The sequence below is a fragment of the Cicer arietinum genome, chromosome 6 (assembly GCF_000331145.2).
Source record: "Cicer arietinum cultivar CDC Frontier isolate Library 1 chromosome 6, Cicar.CDCFrontier_v2.0, whole genome shotgun sequence".
NCBI lineage: Eukaryota > Viridiplantae > Streptophyta > Magnoliopsida > Fabales > Fabaceae > Cicer > Cicer arietinum.
In genome coordinates, this window is record NC_021165.2 from 20,320,017 (window position 1) to 20,331,116 (window position 11,100).

General features: G+C 29.2%; 2 protein-coding genes across 2 annotated transcripts; both read left to right on the forward strand.

The window, feature by feature from the left end:
• Window positions 1-453: 453 nt before the first annotated feature.
• LOC101512558 (uncharacterized) lies at window positions 454-1,172 on the forward strand. Its single transcript, XM_004505530.4, has 2 exons — window positions 454-698; window positions 811-1,172. Exons 1-2 carry the CDS (start codon window positions 508-510, stop codon window positions 932-934), a joined length of 315 nt encoding a protein of 104 aa, XP_004505587.1. The 5' UTR covers window positions 454-507; the 3' UTR covers window positions 935-1,172.
• A 4,206-nt stretch (window positions 1,173-5,378) lies between these two features.
• Window positions 5,379-9,535, forward strand: LOC101512864 (WEB family protein At5g16730, chloroplastic-like). Its single transcript, XM_004505531.4, has 3 exons — window positions 5,379-5,724; window positions 6,305-6,512; window positions 6,953-9,535. The coding sequence occupies exons 1-3, from the start codon at window positions 5,702-5,704 to the stop codon at window positions 9,284-9,286; spliced, it is 2,565 nt and encodes an 854-aa protein (XP_004505588.1). The 5' UTR covers window positions 5,379-5,701; the 3' UTR covers window positions 9,287-9,535.
• Window positions 9,536-11,100: the final 1,565 nt, after the last annotated feature.

An 11,100-nucleotide genomic window follows, 5' to 3' on the forward strand; every position in this document is an offset into this window, starting at 1 on the left:
ATATATATATATATATATATATATATATATATATATATATATAACATTTTTGTAAGCAAACGTATATGAAATTAAAAAATAAATATGACCAAACAACAAGTATCAATTATGTTAAAAATATATAAAATAGTAAAAAAAAAATATTATGCCTAACTTCTATTCAGGGGTTAGAAAGAATAGGAGTAGCCTATATATTATAGATGACTATTACTAAAACATATTTTATATTTAGTTTAAATGGAGTTTTATTCTTTCTATTTTAATTTATTTATAATTTTGGCATTTTATTTTTAATTTCGTAATCTTAATCTTTTTATTCGTTAATTTTAATTTCTCAATTTTATTTGATTGAATTTTTTTTTACTTATATATTTTGTATTAATATAAATTTAGTTGCTTTAATATAGACTATAAGTTATTATTATTTTTGGAAAGAAACTTGAAAATGAGTTAATAATAATAATATGAAATGCAGTATTGTTGAGAAGTGGGATAGCGAAAAGAGGGATGGAGAAGAGTTCGGATTCGAGGGAGAGAAAGAGAGAGGAGGCGTTATCAAACTCAAACTCAAACTCAAATTGGAATTGGAAGGTATGCAAGAGATGCAAGCAAACGTATAATCCTGCTTCTAATTCTTCTACATCTTGCCGTTTCCACCCTTCCTTCTTTGTATGTCGCCGTCACGACGATCAAAAGAGGTCACCTACTTCTATTCTTTCTAATCCCTAAATACTATTTCTCTATTCATTTTACCTTCTATTGAATTTTGGCTTTCAATTATCGATTTTTATTTTCATTGATTATATGAAGGTACTATGAATTGGGGCCGAATGACCCGCCATATGCTGCCAAGTTCTATGACTGCTGTGGGGCTGAGGACCCTCAAACATCTGGCTGCACTACCAATTTTCACATCTCTTACGATGACCACTGATGTAATTACTCACTCCCATTATTAGTATTAGCTACCTTCACTTTCATCATTTTACATGCTTTACAAACTCAATGTTTTTTTCATTTCTCTTCTGGTGTTGGATTACTACCTCATATCATGTGATGCCATTCAGATTGGTCTACCGTTTTAGTTTTTTTCATAACTATATACTACTTGCTGTAATGTTAATATTTTAGGTTTTTAATGATTAGTCCCAAAATATACAGAATTACTAGTATTTCTCTGCTTGCGAAAAATAATTGAGATTTATTTAGTATATATAAGTATTGATTGTTGATTGAATTTTTGGCCAAATGATTAAGGAATCGAAGCATCTTTAGTGGCAAAAGGTTCTTATTTGAAGGATAAATTTACTACTTTAAGATCCAGAGTTTTCATTCAAATTTAAACGAAACACAATTTCTCTTTGTCTTTGTTTTGCCATTACAATAAACAAAAATCAATGACACTGTCTTTCAAAATTTTACACGATCAAATTAATAAAAAATTGGTAAAAAAAAACAAAAAGAGTAATGTGTTTGTTTGCTTGTTGTGAGTGGCGTTGGCATGGGACTACTTGAAAAAAGTAACATCGAGGAGTATGACAAAAAATGGGTAAAGAATTGATGAGGAAGAAGCTGAAACAAACAATGCAACATGCTCCCCACCTCCGAATGATGTTACGTATGTGCTGTCTTTCAATCTGAATCTGGACAAGGCAGTTTTTGCCATTGTTGCCATCCCATGTGCATGCCAGTTGTCTCAAATTTCTAAGTTATCACTCGCACAACAAGACCACAAGTTTTGTGGTTATGTTAGTAATTTTATTTTATGTAGTGTTTACTCAGTGATAATAATTGCAATTGCGTTAGTGAGTTTATGGGGTCACTTTGGTGGCGCTAGTAGTAGTTGCTAAAGAATTGGTTGAGAGTTGAGACATGTCATGTGGGTGGTATGCAAATAATGACTACTAACCTAATGTCTATATTTATTTTAGCATCAGATCCACGAGCCAATCAGTAAATTCAAAATTCAATTAAAATATGTGTTTTTGTTGATAAAAATAATTAATTTTGAATGAATTGATTTTATAAAATTAATTATATCTAAAAATGAGTTGAATAGTTTATCAAAAAAAAAAATACAGGATAAAATTTTAAATTAAAATTAATTATATTTTTAAACATTTAAGTTTATCAAAATCAATTTTATATCCTTAATTAAAATCAATTTTATCTTATCTTATCCAAACATAAAATGAAACGGATATTGTTTAAATTAAGGTATAATTTATTATTTGTTTCATTCCAACTTTTCTCTTAATGTTCTTATGTGTGATACACGTTTTGCTATATTATGTCCCAAATAGTCATAATCAAATCAAATAATTCCTATATATATCCATACACATTCCACAGGATAAACAAAGGAAGGTTAATATATTGGTTGGTAGTCAGCTTTCTCACCATAACAAAGTTGATCCCTCGCCAACTTAAGTTCGGCTAAACTTACTAATTCTTGTTATTATTGTGCCCTTTGCGTAAAGAGCTTTTAGTTTTTGTCATTCAACTGTTAAAATAATGATAACTTATAGATCAGCTTCTCACCAAATAAAAATGTGACAAGGGAAAAAGGAATAAAACCCTAAACTTAAATGGCTATCCTGAAATGTCTCTCATATTTTTTTAACACTTTCTCTGTGTATAAATATAAGGTAAATCTACTAAGACAATTACTTAATTAAAAAATTTCATATTATATTATTTTTAAAATTAAAATTAATAAATTTTTATTCAAAATTCACATTGTTTTAATAAATATTAAATTGATTGATTTTATTATCAATTAAAAAAAAATTATTATATGAAATTGATAATATTAATTTAATAAATGATTTTATATTCTAAAATATAATAAAAGTTAATTTTTAAACAAAAATTTAACAATTTTACTATGGTATATATATTATTTTAAAATTGACTCTGACCACAAGATTTGTTGAGCCCAAGTATAATAGTGTTACATTCATTACCTCTAATAATTTTAAGAGTAAAATTGTTGATTAAGTGATAGAAAATTATTGTATTAAATTATTAACTGATACATTTGTCCTTGGAGTAATTTTATTTTTATTAAAATATAATTGTAGTTAGTTTTTCAAAGAAGGTTTCGCTATATTAATTTGAGAAAAAGACTTGTTTTTTCATATCTAAAGTGTGCAGTTGATAAAAAGAAAAAAGAGAAATTTATAATATAAACAAATTAATAATCGACATTTAAAACCATAACATAACTAGTTATGCATGATATATAAATAATACCTATTATTATTATTATAAGGTGGACCAAACCATGACTTATGTTACACTAGGGCATTGTTTGGTAATGACAATAAGTTATCTTATAGTTTATTAAAATAGCTTATAAACTTGTTGGATTAAAAGAAATTTGTTTGGTAAAAAAAACTCTTCTCATCAACTTATAGTTTATTTTGAGACACTATTTTAAGCAGTGTTTGAGCATATAGCTTTTTACATTTTCTTCCATTTATAAACCTATTATTATTATTATTATTATTATTATTATTATTATTATTATTATTATTATTATTATTATTATTATTATTTATATAGATCGATATTATTCGCTTCAAGTAAGAGAATTTTAATTTTCTAATAACTTATTAATAATATTTCAAATGTAAATAATGTTTGACGAGTCAAAATATATATATATTTTTTATCTTAGATGGAAGGACCATCTCTCTACTATAATTAGTTTAATGATAAAATAATAATTCAATTGTAAAAAATAATTATAAAACAGTTTAAATAGGGCTATATTGGAACGATAACCATAAAAAAAATGAAAGAGATATATTTTGTTCAGTTGGAGGAAGAAAGTACAATATATAGCTGGAATCGGAACGTTGACACAAGTCACATCATACCACATACGGCGTTGTCTTTGCAGTTAAATATCCCTACGTAGCTACATAGCATACTAGGTACTAGCCTTGCCTTGAAAATTAAGGTGTTCATACTTACTGCAAATGGAACATTGCTATCAGGGACAGAATATGAATTTTGCGTTGCGAGTTCAAAATTTATATTATTCTCTTTTTGTTAAAGTAATCTACATAAATTTATAGTATTCTCTTTTCAAATTCGAATCTCAACTTTTGTGTAACAAATGTCATGGCAGCTACTAAGTGATATTAGATAAATTTGATGCATTATATATATATATATATATATAATTCTTTTATATCCTTTTTTATATTTTAGTAATATAAAGTGATTTTTATTTTTAATGTCAATAAAAATATATATATTTTTAAGTTTTTAATCAAATAACAAATATTAATATTGTTAGATTAAATATTTTATTTTAAATTCGACATTGAAATCTTATAATTGTGAATTAGTTTATAATTATATTTACATCTCTATTATATAAAAAATAATACCTCTTTAGTTTCATAATTACAATTCATATAGTAGATATATAAACATATAATATGCAAATATGTGAGTTCAAACTCAAAATATTATTAACATTTAATTTGTGAATTCTTCGCCAAACTCTTTAGAATTATATATACATATAACTAAACAACACTTAATCATTTATCTTTTATGCAGTTTTACGTCTAATTTTTTATAATAGCCGTTGAATAATAATTTAACATTCAAAATCTAATTATCAAATGCATAAAAATCTTTTATAAATTTAAATAAACTATACAAAATAGCAACTCAATATCCACTTATATAAAATAATGATTAAACTATTAAAATTATCAATCAATCACTTAATAAAACAATCGATCTTAAAAATGATATAAATTAAACTTTTACAATTTTTTCTTATATTATTTAAACAATGGTTTGGTATGTTTTTAATAAAAAAGTTGTGGTTTATCATACCGATAAGTAGTCTCTTTATTTTAAAATATAAATATAGTTAATTTAATAAAATTAATATATCTAATTTAAATTTTAATTCAAATAATTTATATAAAATGATTGAGATAACAAATTCATTGAATTAATTTTAAATAATCTAAACTATTGATTTAGTGCATGTTTAATTTAAATTTAAAAAAAATTAAAATCAATTTTAGAGTTATAAAATTATGTTTATATAATATCACATAATTGATTTTGTTTTTGAAAATAATTTTAATTTAAAATTAAAATTTAATATTAAACTCACTTTTCTAGATATATTCAACCGTAAATTATTTATATTTTATAAAATTAATTTTATGGATGAAAAAACGAAACACACCCTTGAAAATGCAATTTTGTAGTTTGATGATTGGCATGCGGCCATGACTAAAATAGTAGTCACATGTGTTTGTATAGCTTTACCACCGAAATAGTTACCCATGCCATTGACAAGATTGTTCGAGTATCCATATCAGGGTCACTTTTGTCCTTTCATTAATTGATACACATGAGTGAGAGAGAGAGAAGAGAAGAAAGAAAACGGTTAACAGATAGAGAGAGAGAGAGAGAGAATAGTGTGGCCTCTCTGGAGACACATGAAAACCAACTCAATTTTTTGGTTTCTGCTCTGTAAATTATATTCCCTCTTTCCAATTATTTTCAATTCAATTCACCAAATCTAAATTCAGTAACTTACTCTCATCCTCAATTTTGTTATGTTTCTCCTTTCTTAACAATGTCACACAACTCTTAACCATTCCTAATTCACCAAACTTTTCACTTTTTTCTTCTTACCAAAACAATTTCCGCTTCCATGGCTTCTAAATCTAGTACTAGGTTAGTCAAGTTTCGCTTTTTAGTGTCTAATTATCACTATACTGTTAAGATCTGATTTGGGTTCTTCACTTACTTCTATTTATGCACCGTTTTGTTGTTTTTTGTTTGTTTGTATGTGTGATTTCTTACTGCTTGATTGGGTTTGATCTAGTAATTATGATATGCTATAGTAGGATTTCACCTAAATTTTCCATTTTTCATATTTATGTGTGTTTCTCTTACGTTCATCTGTTCAAATTTCCGTTTTTTCTTTTACTGTCTGCTTTCTATGTACAATTCAAAATTGGGTTTACATTTTTTGTTTATTAATCATGTTTGTTCTTATTATGTCTTGATTTGTATCATATTGTACAATACATTGTTGATTTGTATCACTATCTGCTGTTGTCCTGGTTCCAATTTTAACTTGTTTTTTAGAAAGGTTGGCTTGCCAAATGATTCTGGTTGCTTAATTTGAAATAAGAACTGATTTCTTGTGGTTTAGATCCATCTATCTGATTGGAATTTGGATACAACTATTGTGTTTTGTTTTCTTATGTTAGATTATATGTTTCTGATATTGACATTATGAATTTGATAGATCAAAGCTATCTGAAAATTCCAACAAAGCATCACAGGTAACACCAAGAGTTAGTAAAGTTAGCAAAGTTGTGTCCAAATCAGAATCTGAGTCGCCAACTCCATTGCAAAATTCACGTCTATCTGTGGATAGATCACCGCGATCTGTGAATTCTAAGCCCCCCGCTGTTGAGCGAAAACCGGCAAAAGCTACCTCCACCCCGCCTGATGTAAGTTATAGAGTGTATTTAGTGTTGTCTCTTTCTTTGAGATTCAGTCTTGTTTGTCTTTATTGCCAGATGGCTGCACTTGAACTGTTCTTCTTCATTTCAATTGCCATTTTTGGGATGAAGCATTTGAACATCCTAGCATCTCAAGTATACTGACAAGAAGGGTGTTAAGGAAACATCTGAGATGTGTACGGATATGTTACTCAGTTGGTCAATGCTTATTTATTTGACAATTATAATTAGGACTTAATTTTTTTAGATAATGCATGAATTCTTGCCCTTCATTCTGTGATATCTAATATTTGGTTGGAAACTGATGATGTTTCTGCCATTAATTTATTCTTCATAGTTGATACAGAAGAATGTTTTATTGTCATATTTTCCTTTAAAGGATATCTGCATTTGATTTGTGCTTATTATATATTCCTTGGGAGTTTCAGAAACAATCCCCAAAAGCTGCAAAGGGTTCAGAATTGCAGAACCAGTTGAATGCAGCTCAAGAAGATCTAAAGAAAGCAAAGGAACAGATTCTTCAGGCTGATAAGGAGAAGTTAAAAGCTATTGATGAGTTGAAAGAAGCACAGAGAGTGGCTGAGGAAGCAAATGAGAAACTCAGGGAAGCATTGGTGGCTCAAAAGCTGGCTAAGGAGGAATCTGAGATTGAAAAGTTCCGAGCTGTTGAATTGGAACAGGCTGGAATTGAAACTGTGAAGAAGAAGGAAGAAGAATGGCAGAAAGAGCTTGAAAATGTGAGGAACCAGCATGCCTTGGACATAGCTTCTATTTCCTCCGCCACGGAGGAGCTTCAGCGAGTTAAACAAGAACTCGACATGGCTTGTGATGCCAAGAACCAGGCATTGAATCATGCAGATGATGCAACTAAAGTTGCCGAGGTTCATGCCGAGAAAGCAGAAGTTTATGCAGCTGAATTGACGCAGTTGAAGGCCTTGCTAGATTCAAAGCTAGAAACTGAAGCTAGTGACAGTAAGCTTATATTGAAGTTGAAAACAGAGATAGAAGCTCTCAAGCAAGAACGTGACAAGGGAAAGGGTTATGATGAGAAGTTGACAGAGAAAGAAACTCATATTGAACAGCTTAATGTAGAACTTGAAACCTCAAGGATGGCAGAATCCTACGCGCATAGTCTTCTACAGGAGTGGAAGAAGAAGGCTGAGGAACTAGAAATAAGGGTTGAAGAACTAAACAAGTTAGAGAGATCTGCGTCAGAATCTTTGGAATCTGTAATGAAACAGCTAGAAGGAAGCAATGATCTGTTGCATGATGCAGAGTCTGTAATTGCTACTCTTAAAGAGAAGGTCGGATTGTTAGAAATGACAATCGGGAGACAAAAAGCCGATCTCGAGGATTCAGAACGTCGCTTTCTTATGGCTAAGGAAGAAAGTCTTGAAAAGTCAAAGAAGGCTGAGTCTCTCAAATCCGAACTCGAGACAGTTAAGGAAGAGAAATATCTGGCTTTGCACAATGAACAGCTTGCAGCCTCCAGTGTGCAGACCCTATTAGAAGAGAAAAACAAACTTATCAATGAATTGGAGAATTCTAAGGAAGAAGAAGAAAAGAGCAAAAAGGCTATGGAAAGCTTGGCTTCTGCATTACATGAAGTATCTGCAGAATCAAGAGAAGCTAGAGAAAACCTACTACTCAACCAAGCTGAAAGGCAAAGCTATGAGACTCAGATTGAAGATTTAAAGTTAGTCCTAAAAGGTACTAATGAAAAATATGAGTCCATGCTTGATGAAGCACGACATGAAATTGATGTTCTTATATTCAGTATAGAAAATTCCAAGAATCTCTATGAGAACTCCAAGGCTGAGTGGGAGCAGAGAGAGCTTCATCTAGTTAACTGCTTGAAGAAAACCGAAGAAGAGACCGCGGCCATGGAAAAAGAAATAAGTAGATTGGTTTATTTGCTTAAAGAAACCGAGGAAGAAGCTAATGCCAACAGGGAGGAAGAAGCTCAGTTGAAGGAGAATCTGAAGGAAGTTGAGGCCGAGACGATCCACCTGCAGGAAGCTCTTAAGGAAGTAACGGCCCAGAACATGAAATTGAAGGAGAGTTTATTGGATAAAGAAAATGAAATGCAGAATGTTTTTCAAGAAAATGACGAACTCCAAGCTAGAGAAGCCGAATCTATTAAGAAGGTGGAGGAGTTGTCTAAGTTGCTGGAAGAAGCTACGACGAGAAACCACACTGAACAGGAAAATGGCGATCTTTCAGACAGTGAGAAGGACTATGATTTGCTTCCTAAAGTAGTTGAATTTTCTGAAGAGAATGGTCATGGATTTGAAGGAGAGGAAGCTCCAAAGGTGGAGTTTTTCATGAATCAGGAGGTACTCAAACATAGCTTACAAGAAGAGAGTATCATCGCAATTGACAAAGCCGAGAAAATTGAATCTCCGAAACCTGTGGATGTGAATGGAAAACCAAAGGAAGAAGATGAGAGCAAAGAAAAGGATGATCCAGAACAAGTAGAATTCAAAATGTGGGAGAGCTGCAAGATAGAGAAAAAGGAGTTTTCGCCAGAGCGAGAACCGGAACCTGAATCATTTGAAGAGGAAATTGAGTCAAAGATAGAAGATGGTGGTGGAGAAAGCTTTGATAAGGTAAATGGAACCTCTGTAGTAGAGAACATTGATAATGGTGGAAGCTCACCAATAAAAGAACAACAACAACAACAATTGAAAAAGAAGAAGAAAGCTTTGCTTGGAAAATTTGGAAGCCTGTTGAAGAAAAAGAGTGGTAGCAACCAAAAATAGAAACAACATTTCAAGTTTGTTTGTGTGCATATTGATTGAACAACATTCATTTGTTTGCACTTGTTTGCTTTATTATGATTTTTGCTTCTATATAGAAAATATAGGATTTTTTTTTCTTCTTATGAAATGATGACAAGGCTTGTAATATTGTTTAGGATTTTTTCGCATGGGTTGTGGTTCTTCATATCATGTTGGTAGCTAAGTGTATGTGATCATGATGCAAATCCAACTATTTTTTCCACCCTTTAATTGTATTTTTTATGTCATCCCAATTCAAATGAAGGAGAAGCTCTAGTAGAAGATATACATGGAAGTTCAATGTTCTCTACCGAAAAACATGAAAAAGATCTAGCATGTCAGAGATCTTTAGCAACTCCTATCTACACCTCTAAAATATCGAAGCCCTCTCAATTAAATGGTTAAAAGATTCAAAAATATATCATCTGTGTTATACTTAACAATGCTATTTCACAATGGATTCAACTTATTAAGAGGAATGCCAATAAAGTAATAATACAACTTCTTTTGTACATTTTTAATTTGATTTTGATCTTAATAATAAATCAATAATTGTAACTTTTTTTGATAATATTTATCAACTATATGTATTTACTATATAGAAATGTTATTTTTTATTGAAATATAAAAATGGTATTTGCTAACATTTTAATATGTTGATATTTATGTAAATATTTTAAAATTATTACTACAATGTGACATGTAATGGCGAATTTTAAATTAATTTTGACTTAAAAAAATATATTAACAAAAACATCTATCTATTATCTATTATCTATTATCTATTATAATAATTAAAACATAACCCTCCAAAGTTCTTCCTCTATACCACATCCTCCAATATTTGCCAACTCACCAAAATTTTGACGTGGCACATTCCAAATTCATCTTCTATTCTATTATGTTTTGTTTCTTGAATATATAATACAAACCTTTTCATTTGTCAAGTACAATTATTTCATACATTATATAATTTCAGTTTTAATTTATCACTAATGACCCATCAATACATTTAAAAAGCTATAATTACTCATCAAAACTTTCATTTCAATAACCCATAAAAAAATACAAACTATCCAATATCTTCAAAGTTCGACTACATACACCCATTCTATTTTTCAACCACTCTCTTGTAAATTCTAAGTTCAAACAATGATAACGACATTATGAAATGCAACCAATGTATTGTGTGACACACTATTAATTCATGGATACTTCAATAATATTATTTTTATATTGTCAATTATTGTTCAAGATCATATATCAATATTAATTGCATATGAAATGGTTTTTTTTTTTCTAAGTTGAATGTGTATCCCATAACATTTTTTCTTTTTATAATTAAAAAACACAAATCATAATTGAAACAAAAAAAAAAAAAGAATAATATTAAATATTTGAAAATAAAGTACTTCTAACTATTTCATTATTCACTTGAAACTTTCTATGTCTTAAACATTCATAGACTTTTATTGTCTATAATTTTTTTCAACCACTCTTGAAGTTTCTTGACTGTATTAAATTATTATTTTAAAAATCCAAAGCAGACACAAATGAATTTTTTCAATATTTTAGATTTAACAAACTATTACCCACGAATGAATGTTATAATATATCACAATGCACACAATATTATTAGAAGAACCACTTCAATGAAATCAAAAAAGTTTGAATAAACCAATTCCACATTTAAATATATTTTGCAAGAATTGTATTAGTCAACAATGTTTTACTTTTTCTTTTGTACTAAAGCAAATCTAGCTTATATATAATTATTCAAAAATATATTTACCTTT